At 44.0% G+C, this 26,603-nt stretch overlaps 1 protein-coding gene across 1 annotated transcript in view; it reads right to left on the bottom strand.

The window, feature by feature from the left end:
* The window catches only part of Dnah8 (dynein axonemal heavy chain 8), a 258,133-nt gene that overhangs the window by 30,102 nt on the left and 201,428 nt on the right, over positions 1-26,603 (bottom strand). Inside the window, 5 exon segments of the mRNA XM_010638857.1 lie at positions 5,456-5,616; positions 12,382-12,483; positions 14,426-14,542; positions 25,353-25,508; positions 25,869-26,021. Of these exon segments, the coding sequence (XP_010637159.1) occupies positions 5,456-5,616; positions 12,382-12,483; positions 14,426-14,542; positions 25,353-25,508; positions 25,869-26,021 (689 nt within the window).

Raw genomic sequence — 26,603 nt, 5'->3', positions numbered from 1 at the left:
CTTTCCTGCACCTTTGTTCCATCCTAATCTCCTCCCTGATCTAGGATCGCATCTTCACACACATGGATCTACCCAACGGGCTGTGTGGGGCTTTTTTAAGGCTGAGCTTCCTGAAAGACGTCCACGTGGTGATCACAAAGAAACTGTCTAATGGACAGCAGTGCACAGAGGAGCAGTCTGGAAGATCACAACACTTTTCTGGGAGGTGCTGGTACAGTGGTTGAATAATGCGGCCCTGGTAAATCACCCTGAGAGCTTGCACATTCCTTTTGGGGTGAGACAACAGTGGTTTCAAGCTGTCATCAGATTTTATTCTTTTTTTTTTTGGTACCGGGGATTGAACTCGGGATCTTACATTGGCAAGGTGGGTGCCGGAACCACTGAGCTAAATCCCCGGCCCTGTCATCAGATTTTAGATGGGAGTCTAATCTACAGAGCTAGCATTACATCTGCACGTCTATAACAAGTTTACTGAATGAGTGGGACTCATTATGGGATAGTGGAAGGAAAAGGTAATTTTTATTCCCTCTGACTCTGTACTGAATCCAGCTCATTCAAGCAGGCTAAAGGCTAATTTGCAATTAAATATGAAAACACAGCAGAAACCTAATTTCCATGGACAATACCATTTCTAAAAATCGACCGCAGTAGTAACAGAAGATAAAGACAGATATATATATCTAGTGCCATCCAAAAGCACTGGGCCCAGATGGTTTCACTAGAGAATTGTACCCAACTTTAAAGGACTCAATGCTATATGAATTGTTTCAGAGCTGAGAAACCTTCCTTTTTTTTTGTACCGGGCATCGAACTCAGGTCCTTGGGCTTGCAAAGCAGGGGGCAGAACCACTGAGCTAAATCCCTGGCTCTTCCAAAATTTTATAAAGCAAATATAACACTGATCGATGATTAAATCCAACAAGGATATCACAAAAATCTCATATACGAATACCACTGCAAAAGTCCCCAGGGAATTGTTAATAGAGTCCATCATTGCATTAAGAGAATATTGGACCAAGTAGTAGAAATTTCAGAAATGCATGGATAATTTGAATTAGGAAATCCATTAATATTATTCATCAGCTTTTTATACATTTGGGGATAACTATATGATTATCACCATAGATGCTGGGAAAGTATTAAACAAAATGGAACACTCATTTGTGATAAAATAGAAAAAACAAATATGCAATGATAGTTAGGAAGAGCCTAGAAAACAAAAAAGATCATTGAGGGGAAATTGGCCCTACCAGACAGTAAACATACTATGGAGTCTCTAAGTTTTAAACAGTGCTGCAGAAGAGAAAGCCCAGAAATGGACTGCATGCCTGTAGAGATTCTGTCTACGTTAAAGGAAGCACCTCAGGTCACTGATGTTACGTGAAAAAAGATAACATTTCATACACTTTATACTTATTCCAAGTGGTTAAAAGAACTAAATACATAAATGAAATCATACAAATACTGAGAGAAATTATAGTCTGATACAGGTCAAGCCTTATTTGACTACTACTAAAAACCTAGAGATCAAAAAGCCAGTACCACCAGCAATAGAACTAGAACAAGAATGCAGAAATGAACGCAGAAATTTGATCACGGAAAAACAGAAGCAAAACATAGACGACAACAAAACAGGATATAGAGCAAAAAATAGAAAAAATAAACACTTCTACCTAGCCAATGAAAAAGTCTTAAGTTGCGTCTTTACAATGCTTATCACAAATAAAGGGCTACTATTCTTAATTAAAAAGCCTAAAAGGTCAACCAAGGAAAAACAAAGCTTTATTGGGAAAAATGGGCAAACTATATATAAGTAGCCCTAAAGTATATGAAAAATTCCTCTGTTCAACTCAAAATAGAAAAAGTAAATTAAAGCCGGGCATGGTGCCACACGCCTGTAATCCCAGCACTCAGGAGGCTGAGGCAGGAGGATCGCTGTGAGTTCCAGACCAGCCTGGGCTACATAGTGAGTTCCAGATCAGTCTCAACTACATAGTGAGACCCTGTCTGAAAAAACCAAAACAAAAAAACAAAGAAAAGAAAAACTAAATTAAAACTACACTGAAATAGCATTTCTCATCATTATACTGGTGACAGTTCAGACACCACACTAATACTCTGCTGGTTAGATTCTGAAGGGCCAGGTGTGCGTAGTGAAAATGCAGAATAGACCAGCCCGGTGGTAAGGCCCGGCGGCAGTTACCACACCTTGACCCAGCAATCCCACCACAGCCATTGACCTAAAAATGACATCTCCAGTGCCAGTAGAAACCACAAGTGTTAAAGTTGTTAACCGCGAGATTATCTGAGTTGCCATAATACCAGAATGCTTGGATCTATATAAACAACGGGGGCAGCAGGCAGCTGTAAAAAAATAACCAGGAAAGAATCTATGAATTGCTATGTGGTGAATTATATAGGATACATTGTCAAGTGAGAAAAACCATACTATACAAACTTTGGCAATGTCATATAAGAAAGGAAAATAAGCCGGGCGTGGTGACGCACGCCTGTAATCCCAGCACTCGGGAGGCTGAGGCAGGAGGATTGCTGTGAGTTCGAGACCAGCCTGGGCTACATAGTGAGTGCCAGGTCAGTCTCAACTACATAGTGAGACCCTGTCTCAAAAACAAATAAAATTAAAAAATAAAAATAAAAGAAAGGAAAATAGTACACATAAAGGTTATTTGCATGCAAAAAGCAGTCTAGGAAACATAAATCAGAAACTAATGTGTTTACCCACAAAGGAAGTGGGGAGTCAGGTCGGAAGGCTTAAGACTTCTCTAAGAACACCACGCTATGGAACAGAGACTTGTGGCCTTGTTTGTGTTTTATAGATTTAAGATGCAAATACAGATGGAGGAAAACCAAAATGTAATACAAACAGGAAAAAGAAAATGAATGTAACTATATACTGACTAATAACATCACCGCACAGATAAAGACAATCTAAGTAACTTCGGAACACAGTGCTCTGTACATCCTCAGAGGGACACATTCTGAGAGCAAGAAGGACTCCGAGGAAATCCTGACCTCCAGTCGGTAGGTCTGCAGTCGGTAGTGGTATCGGTGTATTCATTCCAAGTGAATGAGAACAGAGACTGAAGTTTCTGGGAACCAGAGTTCTCCTCGCAGCAGGAGAAAGGAGATATTAACAAGACAGGTATACACCTGGGATTGGTACTGTTAGCACTGGCTGATGACATTTCTCAAAGTATACGCTTACTTGCCCAACTCTGTCCACAATGAGGGCCTGGAGCACATATTCACACACACAATCAGAAAGAAAGAAGAGAGGGGAGAGAAGGAAATAAATGCGGTTACCGATGAGATATAACTTTAGAGATACAAATATACGGAGATATAAACAGAAAGAGAACAAGCAAATGGGATTCAGCGTTAACCGCCGTCGAGAGGTAGAAAGTGTACAGAGGCTCATGGCGCTGCAGTCTTTCCCAGGATTTGTAATTTTTCATCATAAGAAGCTGAGGGGCCTCCAAGCTCACTTACATGGTAGTTGAATTTCTCTGCAGTTTTCTAGCTCTGGCTCATCCTTCTTAAGAGCCAGTGACTAAAACGTCCCATGGCAATCAAGGCAGAGGACGCCATCCTTCCCAGCCAAGAGTGAGAGGATTTTAGCTCTCTTTTACATACTTTGAGAAGGCTCCGGCAGGCCTGATAGGAACAGACTCTAGAGGAATCAGGGACTAAGACGCCTCAGGCTCTTGTCAAGGACAGAATCCAAGTTCAATACGCAAAGATTTTCAGTCAGAAATCTCTAAGTGTGTGGAGATTTGCTCACTATTTTTTCTGCCCATTCACATGAAATCGTAAAACTGTTGTTCTACAGACAAGCGCTGTGATCGGATTCTTAACAGTCTAGTAAGATTTAGTGTCATCATAGGGCCGGGGATTTAACTCATTGGTTCAGTGGCCTGCCTTGCAAGCGCAAGGACCGGAGTTCAATCCCCAGTACCAAAAAAAAAAAAGATTTAGTGTCATCCGTTCTGTCAGTAAGTATCTCCAGAGCACCAGGTAGACTTGTAGACTGGAGATACTGTGGTGAAAATGGACAGAAGTTCCAGGCGTGATGGAATCTAAAGTCATAGTAGTGGCTGATAGATAAGAGCAGATAAATAATTAAAATACGGTATGTGTCAGTTGGTGATACAAATTATAGAAAAAAGCAGGGCATGAGGGCTAAGACTTGGGCAGAGGTTGGGGACAGGGCTGCAGTTTGTAAGGAGGCAGCTATGGAAGGAGGCACTGGATAGGTGACGTTCAAGCAGAGACTGGAGGCAGTGAAGGAGTGAGCCACACGGGACCCAGGGGAAGTGGGAGGGGACACTTCAGGAAGTGCAAGCTATTGAGCGGAAGACTGGGGGGTGGGGGGCTGGCTGAATAACAGGGAGCCCGAGGAGCTGGGGCTGGGCAGGCAGGAGCCAGGAGAAGGCAGAAGCCAAGGTCTGGGGTAGCGGGCAGATGGCTTCGTCGGATATCCACATGTAGGCCACCTTGACCTAGAGCCAGAGTGAGACAGGTTCTCAGGAAGGCTCTGAGCAGAGGCGAGATGTGATTCAATTCACATTTTAAAAGTCTCAGTGGAGCACAAGCCCTTCACTCTGCACCCTCTTCCAGATAATACGTAAGTTTATCCTCAAACGATCCCCAAAGAATTCATTTTAATTCTTCACTTCTTTCCCCAGCCCAACCAACTCAACCCAGCCTCACCACTAACAACTGCAGTGGCCACTGGGAGTCTTCCTGCTCCTCACAGGACGCCCCCTCTTGGACACACCAATGGGCCATGGAGACGATGCCCATTCAAAGGAGGGGCTCAGCCAGGCAGCCAGGCAGTCTGGTCATCTCTGAGGTGGGGATCGCCAAAGACAGGAGCGGGGAGACGTCATCCAATGGGTTGGTGGGGCAGAGAAGGGCAGGGGACTGGGTGGCATTTGTTATCTCTTCTGGGAGGATGACCTTAAAGTGAGCTGAGACCTGGGCACCTCCCGGCAGTTTATGACGGAGGAGAAAAGTGAGTCAGGAGGGAACAGAGTTCTTCACCTTGCCGTATGCTCCTGGCCCTTTTAGATCCTATTTACGAGCATTATATTTTTAATGGCCTTTTGGAGAAAGAGATAAGGAGCTGGGAGACTACTTTCCTATCGGTGGAGAGCATCAATACCAATAACACCAACTGGTTTTATGACACGACAGAGGAGAAATAATCAACGCATAAATTAGAGCTTTCACGTTGTCATAAACATCGGAGCATCAGGATTTAGGGAGAGGAGCAGGCCAAGATGTGACACAGTTGTAACTGGGAGACAGGAAGCAACACTATTTTTCACAGTCAAATAAAAAGAGGGGAAAGGAGAGAGATTAGGAGAGAAAATGAAACGCGCAGCCTTTGCCAGGCCGAGTTACAAATGACCCCTTCAAATTAAGAACTTACGTGATATCAGCATTAGGGTGAAGGCCAAAGACTTCAGGGTTATCTAGGGATGGCAGTGACTGGATGTAGTCAAAATACTGGTCCAGGGTTTTGCACACAGGGATTTTATATCCGGTATAAAAACAGAATGACGGTTCAAACATCTTCTCACTGAACCAGACCTAAATGTGAGAGAGAAAAGAAAAACAAAAAACTGACCCAAGCATCCAAATGAAAACTGCCTCTGTCAAGAGAGAAGGGTCACTTTATTTCCATCTTAATAGGTTTTTTTTTTTTTCCCCCACACTGGTTTGGAAAGCATCTTAACAGAAGCCCTGATAGAATAATTAGCACATATATGCAAGAAAGAGAGGCCACAATGCAAAAACAATGAGGCAGGGAGGTACTGGCCTCTGTTTGCAGCAAAGAAGGGATCTGCTGAGCGCAGGGGGGCGAGTCTGGTCTGTATCAGAGTTGTTTGACTGTGGAGCTAGGGGACACACTGCGGGAGGCAGTACCCGTGTGCGCACAGCAGTCGGGACACTAAGCACGGGTGGGCGCAGTCAGAAAACCTGCTCCTTATAAACATCTACCCTGCCCCCAACCCGACAGCTTCCTTTGTTGATTAGGCCAGGTCCCTGTCTGCAAGAAGCAAAAGCCGCCCACCACCTCTGAGTTGGCCTAAGACACCCTTCCTTACGCATATGAATTGATTATCTGTGACAAAGCCTCCAGAGAACAGATAGATACTTGGTGTGAATGGGGGGAAAACGGTGCTGAAAGCTTACCAGGCAATGACTCCGGTGTCTAACAGAGTGATTTTCCCACTAGGGAAGTAATAGTGGGAGATAGACGTGGGAATGGAGGCACAACGCCTGCGTCACTCAGACTCGGAGATTGTGCCTTACTCCAGCCAGTCACACGGCCCCTTGACAGCCTTCTTTCAGCCTTTTGAAGCCCAGTGATTGCTCTGAAATACCCGGTGTACTGCTTTCCTCTGTTGCCTTATTTGCTTCAGTTCCGTTCTATTCAATTTCCCAGCACAAGACACAGAGCTTCGCCCCAGAACAGAACGCAAAGCTGAGAGACGCATCGTCCTTTCACTGAGGAGCTTGTGATCCAGGAGAAGGCTGAGCCAATTACGTAACCACCGCAAGACAAAGTGTACTGAGGTAGGAGCCAGAAGAGAATGAAAATAAGCCGTGTGCTAAGCAAGATTACAGCAGGAAGAAAAAAAGGGCCAGGCGGACGTCAGGCAGGGCTTTACCAAGGAGGTGACTTCAGGGAGAAACTTTGAAGGAGAGGATTTTGACCAGAGAACTTGGCATTGGGGAACTCACGCAAGCAAAGGCATAAAATAACTGATGCAAAGACGTGGGTGGGCTGGCAGATGTGACACTGCTAAAAACTGGTGAGAGAGGGTAGGAAGGGTGAGGTGAGGTCATGTCATGGATGACTGAAGGTCAGGATGATGGCCGTGCTTGATTTAAAACAGCTGACAGTTATTAAAGAGAACAGTGCTATGATCGTGGTCATTATTTAAAAATATTAGATTTTTAGTGATGTGGCTGACTTAAATTGCAGGAAGAGACACCGGGAAAGCGAAGACTTCAGATCTTCACACGGGTAACAAATGAGCACACCGAATTCCACGTTGCCAGACGACAAGGACCCCTGAGAGCAAAACAGAGCTTCTTCCCGTGTTTTCCATTACTCTGATTAAAACACCCAAATGGCTGGCTCTGGTCCCCCTGAACAGCTGAGTGGTACCACATTTCGAGGCCGTCTGGGGGGACAGTCAAAACACAGGCTACGAAGTCGTCCGGGGATCACTTTGGGAGATGAGCAGCGGCTATAGCCTGGATGAAATGACCACGGTGAACCTCAGGGCACGCGTCTCCTTTGCCCTTGAGGACATGGCCCGACAGGGCACAGTGGAACCTCTCCTCCCTCTTCCTCTATGTCCAGCCATGAGGCGAGCAGCTCTGGCCCACCTTGCATTCCCCACCACGGGGTGGTGCTCCCCTAGCCTCGGGCCCAAAAGCAAGGAGGGCAACTGCGGAGACCCCCCAAACCTCCATCATCAACCCTCCTTCTTCATAGGCTCATTACCTCGGGTGTCTGTTACAATAACAGAAAGCCGACAAACACCCCAGCCATCCTTGAAGACCAGTGAGTAGGTTGCACAACTGTTTGCTTTAGAAGAGGCACTCAGTGAGAAGCAGAGATCGCAGAAGACAAATAGGGTCACACACAAGCCCAAAGTGAAAGTCACAGCCAGACAGGATGCAACTTGATGGCACTGGATTAACAATGGAGCCGCTTCCCCCAGGTGGGCAGCTGGTGCCTGAGAGTGGAGATGGTGTGGGGTCCTTGAGGGTGACCGACGGTAAGCGCCAGGCTGCCCGGGAGCTAAGGGTGGGAAAGGTACAACGAGGATTCTTCTAGGGTACTTTCTGCAGCCTGTTCAAGAGGATTTCTGATTAGTGAGGGGTCATCTGGTGCAAGCCTGACCTAGACAGAGGGACGAGGGAGGCGAAGGACAGACAGAAGGTTGCAGGGGAAGGGCGGAGAGTGGACCGGGGGACAATAAAAGAGTGCGCAACCAGTGGTCAGACAATGAAGGAATGGCAGCCACTGCGGGTCCTCAGAGACAAGGGCAATGGAGGAGCCCAGGGAAGCTACTCAGGAGTAAGGAACGGAATGACAGTAACATGAACTTTTCCCTTAAGGCTGTGACTGCTGAGGACAGGGTCTGAGAAGCCAGGATGAGAGGATTTAAGAGGGAAAGTGAGCTGTGGGGAGGGAGCTGCTGATACTCAGGAGCAGCCTGGAGAAGGGACGGTGTGACCCAGACACAGCCCAAGTGTGCATTCCTCCAGGCCAGCCCAGGTTTGGAGGATTCAGAATCTTGGGTTTCTAAGAGGAGGGTGGGGTCTGACTGACTTGCCCCCTATTGCCCAAATGACAACTATCAGGGTGCAGAGAAGACACAGAGGACAGACATCAGGCTGGGTCAGAAAGAGGAATCAGCGGCTTGGGCTGGGCTGGTGGGGCCGGCTGCTGAGGGAGCAAAGCAGCTCCTCTTCCCTTTGCTCCTGCACTCCTCACTCAGCCAGTGACCTTAAAGGGACAAAGTAACACAGTGGCCCTCAAATGTACCCCATAGCCACCCTCGTTCTGAAGTGGGCGCAAAGAGGGCCCTTCTGCAGAGGGCTTGCTTTGCCAGCCAACTGCAAGATTCCAGTCACCCTTGGGTAAGGCAGTTTCAACAGAACAAAGACAAACCTGTAGAGGCAGTTTAATCAAGATGTTCCTTGAACTTGACCTTTTAGCAAAAGACTTAAAAATATGTGTGTGTGTGTGTGTGTGTGTGTGTGTGTGTGTGTGTGTGTGTGTTTATTTAAAAGCTGAGATGTTAAGTGCTGTTAAAAAGAAAAAACACCTACTTTTCAGGCAAGGCTTGGATGCCATGAGAAATTGAAGCCAATCTACTCTGCTTTGAAGGACTGTAACCCCAGCCGTAGAAAGTTCCCAGTGTGTGGATCTCCCATGATGCTTATCATCAACAGGAAGGAGTACAGAGACCCAGAATACTCAGCTCCAAGAAAGGGGCTTACACTGAATGGGTTGGGCAGATGACATCTACTAAGGTCACACAGTCCCTCTCCTACTCTCACAAAACTATTCATACTTCAGCTTCTCTCTTAAGCATCCCAAACTTCCTCTCCCCACCCCTCAGCTGATGATCTTGACTTTCTATAGCTCAGAACATAGATGCAGTTGGATGAAAATGACCCTGTCTCCCCCTCAAAGCCATCAGCTCATGGACCCGTTCCCATCCTTCCCCACCAAAAGGAATGGTGGCCCTCTTGCCACCAGGAGGGGGACATATGATGGGGTGCAAAACAATCTGCACACGCAAAACAGTCAATCTAGCTCTGCACTATGAGTCATCATGAACTTGTTAAGTTGTGTTTGTGTTTTATTCGTCCTTCTGTATTTGCAGAATTGTTTAAACACATAAGTACACATTTTATATTTTGGGGATGTTGTCTTGGTTACTTTCTCATGGCTGGGACAAAACACCTGACACCCACAAGTTAAAAGAGGAGAGGTTTATTTTGGCTCATAGTTTGTAGAGGTTTAAGTCTATACTGGCCTGACTCCAAGGCAGGGAAACATGGCAGAAGGACATGACAGAAGAGAAACAGTCCGTGGCAGGGCTGACAGGAGGCAGGAGCTTTCCTTCTGCTTTCCCTTTTATTCCACGCGGACTACAAGCCTATTGGATAATGTCACCCACACCCAGGTTGGGGCTTCTCTCTTTATTAAATCATCCATACTCAGAATTATGTGAAACCAGTCAGCAGAATAATCCAGTATCACACACCCATGGTCCAGTCACTCCTAAAAGTCTCACCTATGAGCATAGAGGCTTTGGGAGGACATCTATATACAAGTCTATATACAATGTCTAGGAGACATCATAAACATTCCACGATCAAAACGGAACTCCTTTATTTCCAGCCCCAGCCAGTAAGTTTCATTTCTTGGGCTTCTTTATAAATTGTTCCATCCCTCTCCCGCTGATTAGGTCCGAACTGGGAATGATCTTTGGTCCACCCCTTTCTTTCACCCACACAGCTGGTCCCATCAGCATATTCTCCTGGTTCTCTATAAAATACATCCTGGAGATGGAAATACTAAATACTCTGGCCTGATCAGTACACAATGTATGTATGTATTAAAATATCGACTGTAACCCTAATATATACAATTACTATGTGTCAAACAGAGATATCCTGATGGCAAGAATTTCTCACTCTCCACTGCTAAAACTCCAATTTTAAAATGACTCTAACATAGCATACTATACTTACTAAGACATTTTTCCTTTCAACTATAGATACAGAGGTGAGTTTCTCATGTTCCCTAATTTACTACTTTCATGAGTCAATGCCCCTTTTAGATTTTCCCTATTCAACTGCGTTGTCTATATACAATTTCCTTTTCATCAAGCACTATGTATCAAGCACTATGTAGGTGTGCTTGATATATGACCTTGAATATTTATGGGACTTTGTGAAAAACACAAATACTTTATAGATTTCATCTTATTTTTTCCAGCAGCATTCAATCCTGTTTTAAAGTTCTACGCAAGATGTCAGACTGGCCATTTCTCCCATGCGCTGCTGCCTTGCGTGCCTCCTTAGGCACCTATGATAGTTAACTTGTCTCTTTCCCTGTGATAGATGCCAACAGAGAAACTTCCTTCTTCCCACTGCTGTAAACAATGCTATAAATAATGCTACGGGTCACATACTCAGGAGTAGGCCAGATTCTGACCCAGAAGGTGGTCGTATCACACAGGTGAGATGACTGGGTGCTGTACATGGCACCCCAGAGGGCAAGCAGTAGCATCCCATTGTGCCCATCCACTACGTCTTGTTCTCCATTGATGGACTTTTGTCACGGACAGTGTCATGTGGCCCTGATCCTCCTTCAGGGCCCTAGCTCTACCTCCCCTGGTTACAGTCTAGAGTTCTGGCTACTGTGGGTTTACAATACTGTCCCTCCCCAGGAACTTCCCTGGGTAAAGGGGGCTCCCCTCGGCCAAGGTCATTTTGTGGGGGACGGCAGAGTAGGGGAAGGCACCCAAATGCAAATCTCTATGTCAAGGTCTGCTGCCAAGGGAACCAAACTATGGTGGTTTCCTTCAGCTCTATACCATGACTCCATGGACATTTTTGCGTATGCCCATTTGTGGACTTTTTTGTGACATGCTCTGGACTGTACCTACCTGGGACACTCCATTTTACCAAGTATCATTGGACTACTTTGCAAAAGGTCTGTACCCATCTAACCTCTAAGCAGCAGGGCTCCACCTCCACATAACTTCATCAACACTTGTTGTTTTTCACCTTTCTCTACATACAGCTCCCCCACCCCCCAAATTATGCAAAAAATATGTAAGGGCTTTAAGACTTTCGCATTTCTAACTAGCTGCCAGTTTACCAAAATATCCCAGAATCATATGCTTGGTTGTTCAGGTTTTAGTTTTGTTAAACCACCACCACAACAGAAAACTAGTATAGAAACAGAAAATTACCAATTTATTAGGTTCTAATATAAAGACTTCAACAATCATAAGAATACTCCCATATTCTTTCCATTTAGATAATGTTGCTTGCTTCTTGTTTCTTGTTTTTGTTAATTTTGCTTTCCCCTCTCCCGCACCAGTGCTGTCGCTCGAACCCAGAGCCTTGTGTATGGTAAACGAGAGCTATACCCCTAAGCTATATCCCCAGCCCTTACTTAGTGCTTCTGTAACATGTCAAAAACTTTAAGAAGCGTTTGAAGCTGATAGGTGTTCTTTATGATATTCATCCTTGAAATGAAAGCTATAACTGCTGAGAGTTACTTTGCTCTAGAAAATGCTCAGCAGCATGCCAGATGCAGATTTCACTATAGTTACAGACGGGGAAAACGAACCCTTCATCAATTTTCAGTTATCTATCCTAGTAGAAGAAATGGGAAATCTGGGATGACAACGAATCCTCCACCCCTTATTGTGGGCCTTGAGGCCACCATGAGCCTTGCACTCAGACAAAGGCATAGGAATGATGGTGGAGAGGACTGGGGGGGGACGGCAGGGAGACCTGGGCAGAGGCAGGGGCAGGAGCAGCTTCACAGACCCCTGAGGACTGATCATCGTTCTGCTCAGGCCCCCAAGTAAATTGCTAATTTGATGCTGCTGTTATTGTCGGAGTGTGGGTGGTGGTAGGGAAGGGGGCTCCAGACTCATTTTTTTTTTCAGTAGCTTCATTTTATGCTTTTTCTCCTTTAAGTTTGGCAGAACCATTACAAAAAGAAAGTATTCTTGTCTAAAAGGGAAATTCAATAAAAAGTGTCTTCGTGCTTTCTTTTTTCTTAAATGGACTTACTCTAGCAAAGCAATTGAGCAGACGTTTATCAAAGTCATCGGTCACCCGGCCTCCGTATTGTACTTCTCCAATCATGTACCGAACCGTACTCCATGACACACCCTTTAAAATAAAAAAGGCTAAGTCACTGTTGATCCACACAAACATCTCAGGACTTTATCCAGACTCTAGACTGTGTTTAAAATTATTTTGTGACTGCGCTGGAGTTGCTACAGTTTGTTCACCAAACAAGAAAATCTACAATGCTGAACAGTAGTGGGTATGCTGCCCATAGATTATTTAAAATAGGAGAAAAAAGACTATTTTTTCCACTCTGAATGTAATCAACTATAATAGTTATTACAGTTGTGCCAAGTTATTATAGAGAGAAGTAGTGTTTAGTGAAGAAAGGAGGAAAATCAAGTAATCAACGCTTCAGTGTGCTTTCCTGGCAATATATTTCTTGAAATCAGTATGAGAACAAGAAGGAAAGCATTCACAGGATTTTCCTACAGTGCAATTCTTTGCCATTTCATCCTGTGAGCTAAAACTACATAAAAGTGTGCATTAATTTCTACAGCAATCATATTAGCAATATATTTTAGACAGTAACATTAAAAAAACCCTCAATACATTTGGGGTAGGAGAAGTGAGGGTGCTCCATTCTTATTTACTTTTTATTGGTTAAAATTTTATTTTCTAGCTTGGTTGCCTTTCAAAGCAACTATTTCAAGGTGACTTATGATTTGTGTATACCAACATGATAAATAATCACAGAATATGAACCCATACAATTTTTCATCCAACTGCCACACTCTTAATTTAATATCCCTCAGTCATTTCAAGGGAAAATAATAGTTTGGTTTTAGAATTTCCTCCTGTCCAAGGAATCCTTCATCACGGCTCACCAATGGTTACTGCAATGTCTAGAGTTGTCTTGAAGGCCTAACGCGAAGAGGCAGAGAGGGATGGGCAGGAAAGTGGTATTAGGAGACCCTTACTGGCACCTTCATGTGTCTTACAAATACTAATTCATTTGTTTACCACCGAATCCATGCCCGGTTTCCAGAGGTTGTCACAGCCCTAACTTGTCACGATCATGGGGAAGCCGAGGTTCCAACCCTGTGTAACATGTAAGGTGAAGGGCGCCTGGGTTTGCATTCTCAGCTGTGTGACCCTGCTCGAGGAGGCCGCTCAGTGTCCTCTTCTCTTCTCTGTTCTTCATCAGTAAATGCACATCATAGCGATGCTCCTGGCCCATCTCACGGGTGGTGAAGACAAAAATGAGGACGTGCATACCGGAGCGCTTTGAAACTGGAAAGCCCCACATCATGATGACTGACCATTATTAGAAATGACTGCTGTTTGTACAGATGAGCCTAACAGTTAAGAAGTGATTTAAGGGCTGGGACATAGCTCAGTGGTAGAGCACTTGCCTAGCGTGTGCCTATGTTTAATTCCCAGCACTGAGAGAAGGAAAAACAAAACCATTATTCTTGAGCACTACCAAGAAAGAGAGAGGCAGGGGTGATCTGAGGTGAAAAAGAACTTCCTTGTGGGCTGGCAGATACCACCGTTTTTGTTTTGTCTTGTCTCGTTTGTTTGGGGGTAGTTATGGGGGCTTTGTTGTGACAGGATCTTGCCATGTAGTCCAGGATGGTCTTGCACTCACACAGGCATCCTCCTGTCTCAGCCTCCAGAGTGCTGGGGTTACAGGAATGAACCACTATGCCTGGCTCTATCTTCTTTTTTAAGGAGGCAAGTGTAAGGACAGAGAAGCCAAGTTTGAAGATGGCACACCTCTCCCTGCAGTGACCTGTGGCACTTGGGTGTGACAGGAAGGTGGCCATGGGATTCGGCAGCACACTGAGTCCCATCACTGAAAAGCAGCTTCCTGTGTATATAAGTGAGCTTCTGGGAGGAGGAAGGAGGGGAGGGTGGACCAATAAACAGCTGATTACAGCAAGTAAGGCCTTTGAAAGCGGGGTGGGGGAGACCTCAACAAGTTTATTCCATGTCACAGGCTGAGATAAAAGTAGAAAAAGAAAGAAATGATTTCACTCACTTTTTTAATGTCACATTCATCGAGGTGATTCTGAATAAACTGAACACTGGCTGAAAAGTCAGCAGAATTGAATTCATAGGGAATGTTCCATCCCAAGGGACCAAATTTTCTGCGTTCCTTAAAAACAACAAAGAAAAGTTAATACATGGAGTTTTAAAATTGTAACAGATTCCACCACCACCACCACCACCATCATCATCATCAACATGTTTTGTTTTTGTTTTTGTTTTTGTTTTTGAGACAGAGTCTCAAAATTCAGGCTGGCCCTGAATTCACTACATAGCCCTGGCTGGCCTCAAAATCTTGGCAATCCTCCTGCCTCAGCCTTTTGAGTGATGGGATTACAGGATTGTGCCACCACACGTGGCTTCCTTTTTATTATTAATATAAAGTATAGTAAAATTAAGGCCATGTTAGCAAGATAAGTTGACACTATCTTAGAAGAACATTGTCTACAATTTTGGATAGATTAACCATTAGAGACACTTATTCCATGAATCGATATATAGCTAAATAATGTATAAAAACAAATCCAATTTGCCAAGTCAGAGTTCTTGGTTTTTAAAGAAGTCTAGATTTCCACTGACAACTGAGAAGAAACACAGTAAGTGTTTGATAAATACCCATTGCATCAATTGTTAGTCTAAGTCAAACCTTTGTAAGAGTGAAATGTTAAAGGGTTTAAATTTTTAAAGTTGAATAACTTCACCACTCATAAGCATTTAGACTCCTTGCTAGTTTCACTTTGTAATGTCACCATCCCAGAGTCTGAAACTAAAAACTTTGACTGCACACATGACACATTTGTCTTAAAATTTCTACACTGTCTTCTGTTTCTCTCTACTTAACCGGATGGAATCTGAAAGACTCCTAGAAATTGTGAAGGTTTAGAATTGCCAAGTTCCTGATAAATGATCAGTCTGGACTTAGTTCAAATGGTTCAATTGTTTTGCCATTCTGAAGGCCATTTAAAAATGTCTCCAGGCCCCAATCACCCAGCAAACCACACAGAGGGTCCAAATATTCCCATGCCAGCAGTTTTCCACGGTTCTCTACAGAAGGCCCTTTGGTGAAGGCTTCCTGTTTGGTGAAGGTCATGGTAAGGTCCATGTGAGGGTCCACGTGGAGGCTAGATCCCTTATACATCTATGGAAAGACTTAATTCCACTTCCCTACCTCTAAATATATAAAAACTTTACTTTCTCTTGTGCCTACCCCAGCGCTCGCCTGCACACGCGTGTGCACACATGCACACAGTTTTCAGTAGCCATTTCAATCCTTTTCACTACAGCTGTCCCAAACTTCAAATACTAAATAATCTCACTATTTCAAGGAATCAAATTGAATTTCAACTTGTACAAAATCATGGACAGCTTAGAGAAGGAACTCAGAAAGCACAAAGATTTTCATTACTGATTTTTCAGGGTATGCTTTTTAAATCCTAAGTAAACCATCAATGTTATTTTAGGTCAGGATGCTCTGACCTTAGGAAGTTAAGAATGGCATGGGGGGGGGCTCTTAAAAATGGAAAATGCTACCACTTCTTCCTTGACTTACACTTCCTTAAGCTAGGTTATCAGGTATTAGAGGTTTATGCAATGGGACTCCCGCCCCATCCTTAGCTGATTTGATCAAAAGTGGAAGAAAATTCCTTCTCCTGGGGATTTGAACTTTGGGCTCAGACTCTAGTTTATAGAAGGAAGACATGTAAATTCAGGAGCTGCAGAATGCACAAAGAAGGTGACAAGAAGAAGGAAGGTCAGGCACAAAGCTGACTCTCAGGGTTCTGAATTTTTCTCTTTTTTTTGTTTGTTTGTTTTTGTTTTTGGTTCTGGGAATCAAATTCAGGACTTTGCACTTGCCAGGCAGGCATGGCACCACTGAACTAAAGTGCCAGCCAGGGGTTCTGAATTTCTTGAGTGGCTGTCAGAAACACTGAGGTAAGCTTCTTTAGGGTTATTTCCAGGAACACAGGTGGGGTGGGAGTCTGTGGGATCCGTGTTCGGTTAACCCATTGGTCTCTGGGGTTTCTTCGATGCTGAACATTTAGTGAAATGCAAATAAAGCAGCACCTCAGTCCCCGAACGCTGGCCATGCTCGTGTTCATGTGGGAAAGATACCCGCGGTCGTCGTGTTTGTCTCCTGATACAGAGTTGGCAACAGAAACAAATCTCTGTGAAACACTCGTGCTTGCGAACCAAACTGTTCACAAACAAAAGCATTCATACATAATCGGGGCTACTGCTGCACCATTTTTCCCATCTTTTAATCAGAGAACCGAAGTCTACACCGTTAGTTTTACCTGTGAATTTCACTTGATTTTTACATTTTAAGGTTCAATGAGACAGAAGACTGAATGAGGGATAATTCTTACCAATTACACTGACGCTGCTTAAATTGGCTCTACGGAAACACTCCCATCCGCATGCAGGAGCAGCTGCAATTTAGTTGCCCTTTAAAGTGCGATCTTTGAAAAATGGCCCTAATGCTGAAATTTGCTTCACATCTATCTCACTCCATTTTCATTGAAGGCATTCAGTTTATAAAGTTGGTTCACTAAAGTCATGGTTCACTGAAGTCATGGACTTCAGCTGAGCGCATATGGGGGGGCGGTGACAAAATCTTAGTGAAAGTCATTGTCTTCCACAAGCAAAGCTGTTTCATATTCTTCCGATTTTCTTTGTCTACACTGATCTAAGTAATGATAAAGAAGAAAAAAAAGCCCTGCACTATCACCTTGGCATATTTATTATATTTAACTCAAACCACTAGGGCTTAAGAGCTCATGTGGAAGGCTCAGAAGCAAGGGGTTTTGCTGGACTTATTTAGTATACTCAATCCTTTCAATCCAAACACAGTCGTTAGGAAGCCACAAGAAGAGTCCTATGTAGTACAACAGAAAAATATGAAAATGCATGGAGTTTTCATGCAGTTGTCATCTAGTTGAGAAAATAAGATTTAAACACAAGAAAGGGACGACATGATAATGACTTATAATTAACTGTCCGAATTTACAATGGAAGCTAAATCTGAAAAGACATTTAATCAGCGCTTCCGGTTCAGGATGAAATGGATTCTACGCTTTGAGAAGAGAGAAGAGATTTCTGGGCTTGGCAAAGGCAATGAGCAAAGACGGGCACAAATCTGAGGAGAAGGTTGCAAGTTCAAGGGTTTCCAAAGCAGGGGGTGAGTGCTGCCGAGCAGCAGAACCGAATGTTTGCGCGCATCAGGGGTGAAGGCAGAAGTTTCATCCACCAAAAAGACTACCTGCTGGATGACCAGGCCACTCCCTACTTGGTTTTTGCAGTCCAGTTTCTTCTTTTTCATTCCAGAGATCATACCAGAGCCACTAGTGAAATCTGAAAACCTCAGAAATACAGAGACCTCCTCAGTTGACTGGTGAAAAAAATTACTCGAAGAAATCAGCATTTTAGAGATGTCCAATAACCATTCTAACGACGCCAATGCTGTTTCCAATCTGAGATTTGAGTCCCACGTCCCAATGCAGAATCGCCTCACTTGCATCCCTATAACAAGGTAACTGAGCTGGGTATGGGAGCACATGCTCATAGTCCCAGCATTTGGGAGGCTGAGGCAGGAGGACCACTGTACTTTCAAGGCCTGCCTGGGCCACATAGTGAGTTCAAGGCCAGCCTGAATTACAGAGTGAGAGCCTGTCTCAAACACACATACACATAGACAACCAAGGAAACTAGATCTAACTACTTCACTCCAATAGCTTGCACTAATATAAAATGAAAAATACTAATCCATTACTAGAAAACATAAAGGAAACTTTAATAGGTAAAATACTGTAATTCACAAAATGGCCAGAAGCACTAGGAAATACAACAGGGCAGAGTGTAAAAGAAAAACCTGTATCATGGAGTAATTATAAGAAAACATTTAAATGAAGAATTTTATTACCACACTTTCCCTAAGTAAGAACTTTATATGAACTATTAAATTTACAAAGCGTGTTTGTCAGGATCCAACTTGAGAAACAGAACACAATGCGATGAAATAAATACTTTTTGAATGAAGAAGTATTATAATGGAACTTCCTGGGCCCTGGTGATATGGCTGTTTTATTTAATATTAATATTTAAATTATTCTTAAGAGCCATGACATTTGAGAGCCTATATGCCAAGAAGATAGAAAATACAGAAAAAATGGACCGATTCCTAGATTTGTATGAATCACCAAAGTAGAATGAAGATGACCTAAAAATTCTAAACAACCCAATATCAAGCAGTGAAATTGAAGACATAATTAAAAACTTACCAACTAAGAAAAGCCCGGCTCCTGATGGCTTCACTGCTGAATTCTACAAGACATTTAGGGAGGAACTACTGCCACTCCTATTTAAACTCTTCGATGAAACTGAAAGGAAAGCCATACTCCCAAATTCATTCCTGGAAGCAAGCATCACCTTGATCCCCAAAGCAGAGAAAGAACCAACCGAAAAAGAGAACTACAGGCCAATCTCACTAATGAACACAGATGCAAAAATCCCTAATAAGATACTGGCAAAAAAAATGCAGAAGATCATACACCCTGACCAAGTGGGATTCATCCCAGGGATGCAGAGTTGGTTCAACACATGCAAATCAATAAATGTAATACACTATATTAATAGAGCCAAGGACAAAAACCATACGATCATCTCAATAGATGCAGAGAAAGCATGTGACAAAATCCAATACACATTTATCATAAAAACCCTCCAAAAATTGGAATAGACAGTTTGTATAAACTGTCAATCTGATAAAAGCCATCTATGAAAAACCAACAGCCAATAAATATTATACTTAGTGGTCAAAAACTGAAATCCTTCACACTAAAATCAGGAACAAGACAAGGATGTCTACTATCACCTCTCCTGTTCAATATAGTTTTGGAAACATTAACCACAGCAATTAGACAAGAGAAAGAAACAAAAGTAATAAAGATAGCAAATGAAGAGGTAAAACTGTCATTATTTGCAGATGACATGGTAGTCTATATAGAAGACCCCAAGAACTCCATCAAAAGTCTTCTACACTTAATAACCAAGTTCAGCGAAGTAGCTGGATACAAGGTCAACACAGAAAAATCAAGAGCTTTTCTGTACATGAAAAAACAAACTCACTGAGATAGAAATGGGGCAATCAATTCCTTTCACAATAGCATCCAAAAAGTTGAAATACCTAGGAATCAACCTAACAAAAGAAATCAAAGACCTCTACTGTGAAAACTACAGCACTCTGAAAAAAGAGATTGAAGAGGATATCAGAAAATGGAAAGACATCCCTTGCTCCTGGGTAGGAAGAATCAACATAATGAAAATGGCCATACTTCCAAAACTACTATATAGATTCAATGCAATCCCAACAGAAATCCCAGCAGCATACTTCACAGACCTTGAGAAAACAATCCAAAAATTCATTTGGAACAAGAGACGTAGAACAGCAAAAGCCATTCTAGGCAATAAAGACAAGGTAGGGAGTACCACAATCCCCAACTTGAAACTATACTGCAAAGTTACTGTGATAAAAACAGCATGGTACTGGCAAAGAAACAGACCTGAGGACCAGTGGAACATATTAGAAAATGCAGAAGCCAGGTGTGGTGGCGGATGCCTGTAATCCCAGCACTTGGGCGGCTAAGGCAGGAGGATTGCTGCGAGTTCGAGACTAGCCTGGGCTACATAGTGAGTTCCAGGTCAGTCTCAACTACACAGTGAGACCCTGCCTCAAAAAAAGAGAAAAAAAGAAGATACACAAACAACTCCAGACACATTCAGTCACCTTATCTTCAACAAAGGAGACAAACACCCTCACTGGAGGAAAGACAGCCTCTTTAATAAATGGTGCTGGAAAAACTGGGTTCCAACTTGCCAAAGATTAAAACTAGACCTATATCTCTCACCATGAACTAAACTAAAATCAAAACGGATTGAAATCTAAATATTAAAACAGAAACACTAAACCAGCTGGAAGAGATGATAGGTAGAACTCTTGAAAACATTAGTTTAGGAAAAGATTTTATGAACAAAACCTCAGCTGCCCATGAGCTAGCATCAACAATCAACAAGTGGGATGTCTTCTTATGACAAAACTTCTGCACAGCAAGAGAAACAACCAACAGTGTGAAGAGACAACCCACAATGTGGGAAAACTTTTCACCAGCTCTTCCTTAGACAAAGGTCAACGATCTAGAATGTATAAAGAGCTTTAAAAAATCAGACCTCCCAAAAAATTTAAAGACCCAGTCCAAAGGTGGGCATCTGAAATGAACAGACATTTCTCAGACAAACAAGTAGAAATAACATGTAAACATATGAAAAAATATTCAACATCACTTGTAATTCAAGAGACGCAGATGAAAACAACACAGAGATTCCACCTCACCCCAGAAAGAATGGCTGCTGTTTTCACCTCAAAGAATTAGGATTGGCGGTCTCATTTGACCCTGCTATCCTGTTGGGTATCTTTCCCAAAGAATTTAAAGAATCATACCACAATGATACGTGCGCACCCATATTCTCAGCAGCACAATTCATGATAGCTAAAACTTGGAAGCAGCCCAGTTGCCCATCCACGGGAGACTGGATAAAGAAAATGTGGGTTTGGGGTTTTTTTTTTGTTGTTTTTTTAAAAAATATAAAATGAAGTATTACTCAGCCATAAAAAACAAGAAACTAGAGACATTTATAGCTAAGCGGATGCACATTAAGGCCATACTCGTAAATGAAATAAATAGGACACACATGTGTAAATACTGAATAGTCTCTCTAGTGTGAGAAACTGAAAGTGTAAATAAGAACTAAAAGGCATAATAGATAATGTGAAATAGGAAGAAAAGGTGTAAAGCGGCAGGGGAAATAGGTAGGGGAAAGAAAGAAGGGAGTGGAATTAATATCAGAAAAAGAAAAAATGGAAACAAAGTCTTTGTAGATAGGAGGGGTGGAGGGGTTGAAGAGAGGACAGGGCAATGTGGAAAAAATAAGAACCAAGATGGATTATGTAAAGGTGCAAATGTCCAATGATGAATATCATTATATTATATACCTTAAATGTACCAATACAATTTTAATAAAACAGCCATGACAAAATGCTCATTTTTGCGACCTGCCATTGCAGGCCCACGGACAGCCTGAATGCAAAGTTCTTTAGAGGCTCCCTATCCTGGGCCAGCAGCAAAAAATGACTTTAGCAAAACGACTGCAGCAGCAAGAACTCACAGAACTGTGCAGAAGCCAAGCAAATCAAAGTGATGGGAGAAAAATGCTAAGCCATGAGAAGGACAGAGCAATGTCTGAAGGTTCCTCCCTTAAGCGCTGCGGCTGTCGAGCCTTTATTCTCCATTTTCTGCATCTTAGAATCACTCTGGAAGTTATTAAGATTTGAGCTCCACCTCCCCTCTTCCCAGGATCCTTTTTCGAGTGGTTTGGTGTGGAAGCCCGGTGCTGGCTGCAAAGCACTGCTGAATTCTGTTGTTCATCCAATGCACTGCTCAAAAGCTAAACACTGGCCACAAACAGGAAGCGTCAGAGGACATCATGCCTCTGTCTGCAGGAGGCGTTGGGAGGAGACGAAGAATGTATAGATTAGGCCAAGGATTTAGCTCAGTGGTGCCACTCCCTGCCTCACATGTGCAAGGTCCCAAGTTCGATTCCCAGTACCAAAAAAAAAAATGTAATGATTGAGTTTCAGAAGACCAAGACTCTGGAGGCAAGAGTGTCAAAAGCTAAACTCCTAAAGGGAGAGTGAGGCCAGGGGGAAGGTTCCCTTGTGGGCTGTATTCAGGAGGACGCTGAAATGTTCCCAGGGAGTGACCCAGTCTGCTGGGAACGAAAGGCTCTCACGATGCCGGCAGAAGGCCGGTTGGTTGGCAAGGGCAGAGGCATCAGTGGGTGTCAGTAAGGGTGGCAACTGCCGCAGGAACCTCCCATCCAGGGCAACTGCACTGCTCAGTGTGGATGGGCAGGAAGCTCCAGAAGGGGAAGGAGAGGAAAGGGTGTGTGGAGAGTGTGCAGAGCTTAGTCAGGAGTTGCCCTTCCTGCTCCTACCTGGAGGGGGCAGGACAAAACAAACCACACTCCCTACCACTCCTCTACTCGCCAAAGTCATCCCCGACCAGCGCAATCTACTTGCCCTTCCCCGAGGAAGGGAAAGGAAGAGAACCCCTTTTGTTCTCTGCAACAGGAGCAGGGTCCAGGCAACACAGCAGCATGAGCCTGGGTTGGGCAAGGTGATGGCCTAATACCAAACCACAATTCAGGAGACACGGGCCACTGGGAGGCAGGCGGGGGGCTGGCTGTTTTACCCCAGGCCCTGCATTCGGATGTGGGACTGTGGGACGGACTTCGGTGTGAACCCCACCTGGGTCTGCAGCATCCGAGTGTGTGACATGAATAGATTCCCTGTCCTTTTTTCAGTCTCGGTGAGGACGAAAGTACACGCAGCCCATCACATAGAGCAAAATACACTTGTGTGCTGTGGTTTGGATACAAATTCTCCAAAGCTCATGGTCCCCAGGCCAAGGCACTATTAAGAAGTGGCAGAACCAGTAAGAGGTGGGGCCTGGCGGGCAGTCTTCTGATTGCCAGGGATGAGCCCTTAAAAGGGACCGAGAGCCCCTTCCTCTTCCTCTCTTTTGTGTCCCAGCCACGAGGTAAACAGTTTTGTCACACCTCCCCACAGTCAAAAGCAACAGACCAATTGGTCACAGATGGAAACCGCTCCCAAAACTGTGAGCCAAAATAAACCTTTTTTCTTCGTAAGCTGATTAGCACAGGCGTACTTGTTACGGTGGCAGTGTGTTAACCCGGAGGACCCTGTCAACTGAATCAGATGTGTGGCTCTATAGTTAACACTAAAGGGATAAAGGAAATGCAAGTAACTATCTACAGGTGCTTGCACTGTGGTGGCCAGGAAGTAGAGAGAGAATGGAAGAGGAGCCAGGAGGGTGATAGACCCTCCTAGTCACACCCACAGTGATGCACCTCTTCCAACCAGACCCCACCTCCTAAGAGCAAGTTAGCCACTGCATCCCTGTGATCCAGTGACCTTCCAAAATCTGCACCTCTGAACACCTGAGGCTCGGGGAGGGGGCATTCTAGATCTGAGCCATAACAACTTCCCTGCTGCTGTCTCTTAGCTGCATAGATGGGGACATAACTGACTGGCCTCGCTCTGCTAACTGACTGCACAGCAAGTCCTAAAGTCCATGCTTCCTGAACCCAGTGCTCTGACCACACTAGGATTTGCTTTCAAGAGATTAAAAAAAAAAAGTGACACTCCACTATTAGCTCCCAACCTGAGCATGGAGATGGTTTTTCACCTTAGCCTCACGATCAGACTACAGCCCTGTGGCTTTTCTTGTGTTTAGCAGTGGATAATAGCCACTAAAAACACAGGTCACTGGGCTGACCATATGGAAAATACCTCCCAAACGTTTTTCCGTGATAAGCAGGGTAGAAGAGTTGAATCATCACTGCTAAGCACAGAATTGTAAAACAAAGACTTGTGAATGAGGAATTAAATAACAGAGGCAAAGCAATATTTGTATTAGAGTGTGATAAGGCCCAGCACAGTGAACAGTCCTCAGATAAGGATGTATGATAGCTTTCAGGGGCTGGAAAGCTATTATGTCCAATCCAAAGGCCACAAAGGAGCTTAGTAAAAATAATCACCGACGAAGCCTGCAACCTGACCTTACCTTTTTCAGTGCTGGGAGACAGAAAAACAGCACAGCCCTTTCTGGTGGGAGTGTGGGACCTCATGAAGTGTAAGAATAACATGTGTGTGTGTGGTAAACAGGTGTAGCTGTTCTGGAGTGAACATTTGGGGATGGGGTACTAGGAATCAAACTGGGGGCCTTGTGCTTGCCAGGTAGGTGCTGTGCCTCTGAGCTACATTTCTGGTCCTTCTGGAGTGAACTCGGAATTGCCCTCCATGCTTGGGAAATACGAGGGAATTTCACACACCCCTGAGCACAGCTGTAAGCATGACTCTTGAGATGTGGAAGTAACTCATTTTGTCCTTCACCTAGCTTCAGGGAAGGAAAAATGTAGCCTCTCCATCTCTCTGTGAAACTGAGGAGTAAACTGAGTGCATTAAAATCATACAGCTTTCCAGGACAGACCAACATATAAACATTAAAATACAGAACAGCTGGGGGTGTTAATACACGCCTAAAATCCCAGCACTCTGGGAGACTGAGGCAGGAGGATCCCAAGTTCGAGCCCAGCTTGGGCAAGCGGTAACTTGTCAAGACTCTGTCAAAATAAAAAATGTAAAGGGCTGGGGCTGTAGTTCAGTGTGAAAGCCCCAAAACAGAAACAACGGCCCCCAAAAAGAAAAACAAAGTACAGAACAAGATAACAAACCCTATAGCCAAGTTGCTTGATAATCAAAATTATTAAATTGCTATTAAGCAATTAGGCTGTAAAAGCAAACAGCAAACAGAGAGTAGGGAACAGCTGCCCAGTTCCACCGTCCCTCTGACTGCTGGGGAATGATGTCAACCAGGCCAAGGCTGTCCCAACCTACCACACGAGACACGTCCTTAGCTGGCCTGTCTGTTTTCTTGCTTTGAAGGTGGTGACCGCCCTACCTTGCGCAGGCCCTCTCAAGACCAAGCCCTTCTCTTAATAATCTGATCAATGCACAAATATTTACCGAGCTCTTGATTGTGCCCGAGTGCTGCAGGGACAGCAGGAGAGACCGTACCTGCCCTCAGGAACTTACCATCTCACAGTCAGGGCAGGGGCCACATGAAATCCATTACCAAGGCCTCGGAAGTCAGAGGGGATAAAGGGCAACAATGGCAAAGAAAGCAGCTAGTGGTGGCAGCAGGTGGCACCTGCCCACAGCTTCTCCCCGCAGCCGTAGTACCTCATTAGCATCTCCTGAGCGTGCGAACTGCTCTCTGCATTACCTGCACAGTGGAGTGCAAAAACGCCACCGTGTACAGCATTGGCTTCCACATGGGCAAATTACTGACATCCAGAAGGTCCTGACTGATTCCAGCAAATGTTCTTTTCAGACCTGCGCGTACACCTTGGGGCGGCTCATTCGTGAATTTGAGAGAAGTCTGCCATCAAAAGAAAACAGTTGTTTAGTCGCTATCAAGTTACCGCAAAGGATAAAGCAGACATTATGATACATCAGACCACAAGGTGCTTGTGGCACGATATTCAGCACTGGAGAAACGAATTACACTCATCGGAGCTGAAAGCGAATAAATTAATACCCTCTTCGCTCTCTCATGGAAGTATTTGCTGTGCAACCTGGACAGTCAAGGTCAAGACTGTGACGACTGTGACGATTGTGCAGTGAGACTCTGCTGGGGCCAAAGAGCCCTGCTTTGTTTCCATCTTTCGATAGTGTTGACTGGGCTATCGTTACCTGTGTAAAGTGTCAATGCAAAGGTTCCTATTTCTCTGCGACAAACCTGAAGCAATGTAATTGGAAATCGATCATGGGGCTCAGTCGTTATCCACACTCGGAACGAATCATAGCTGGCTTCAGTGGTCATTAGTGTCTCCAGCAATTCCTCCATGAATTCCAGGCCGAGGTGACAGTTCTGCAGTAATACCCAGCCACCCTGTATCCAAAACACGAGTTCTTATTTATTTCTTGCAATTCATTTTGTGATCATTTTCGTAAAATCAAATGCACAGCTTTAAGAAAGAAAGAAAGAAACCCTTTGCTTAGAGCATCTGATTATTCTGGTTTGAAGACATACACATATTTTAAAAGATAGGTCAATACAATCATCTGTTACTGGCACAAACTAGTTATTTAGAATCAGGTGGGTTCAAAATGCCTGTATTCTGCTACCCTCGTTCAGAAGAGAACAGAAATTAAAACTTGAAGACAACCTTGTATAAGTACACTGTGTGCACCATCTAATGGTAGGAATGGTAACTTAAACTGCCTACAGTAAATCAGAACTGACCACCTCTACACCAAGAACGCTGGATCACAGTCACCCACAGTTACAAAGAAAGATACCCATCGTCTCCTGCGACCGTACATTCGGTGACAATTCACAACCACATTGCTGCACTCTGTTCTTTGTGGCTCTTTCCACACATTCCTGAGACCACGAAATTTACAGAGCACTACTTTAGTAAATGCACATGGGATAAAACCACCTTTATGGGATTCAGGGTTAGTTTGTGTC

This window comes from Fukomys damarensis, unplaced genomic scaffold (genome assembly GCF_012274545.1).
Source record: "Fukomys damarensis isolate Sample0158 unplaced genomic scaffold, DMR_v1.0_HiC HiC_scaffold_20, whole genome shotgun sequence".
Classification (NCBI taxonomy): Eukaryota; Metazoa; Chordata; class Mammalia; order Rodentia; family Bathyergidae; genus Fukomys; species Fukomys damarensis.
The sequence above is the reverse complement of the archived record's forward strand: the minus strand, read 5'-3'. Positions and strand labels throughout refer to the sequence as shown.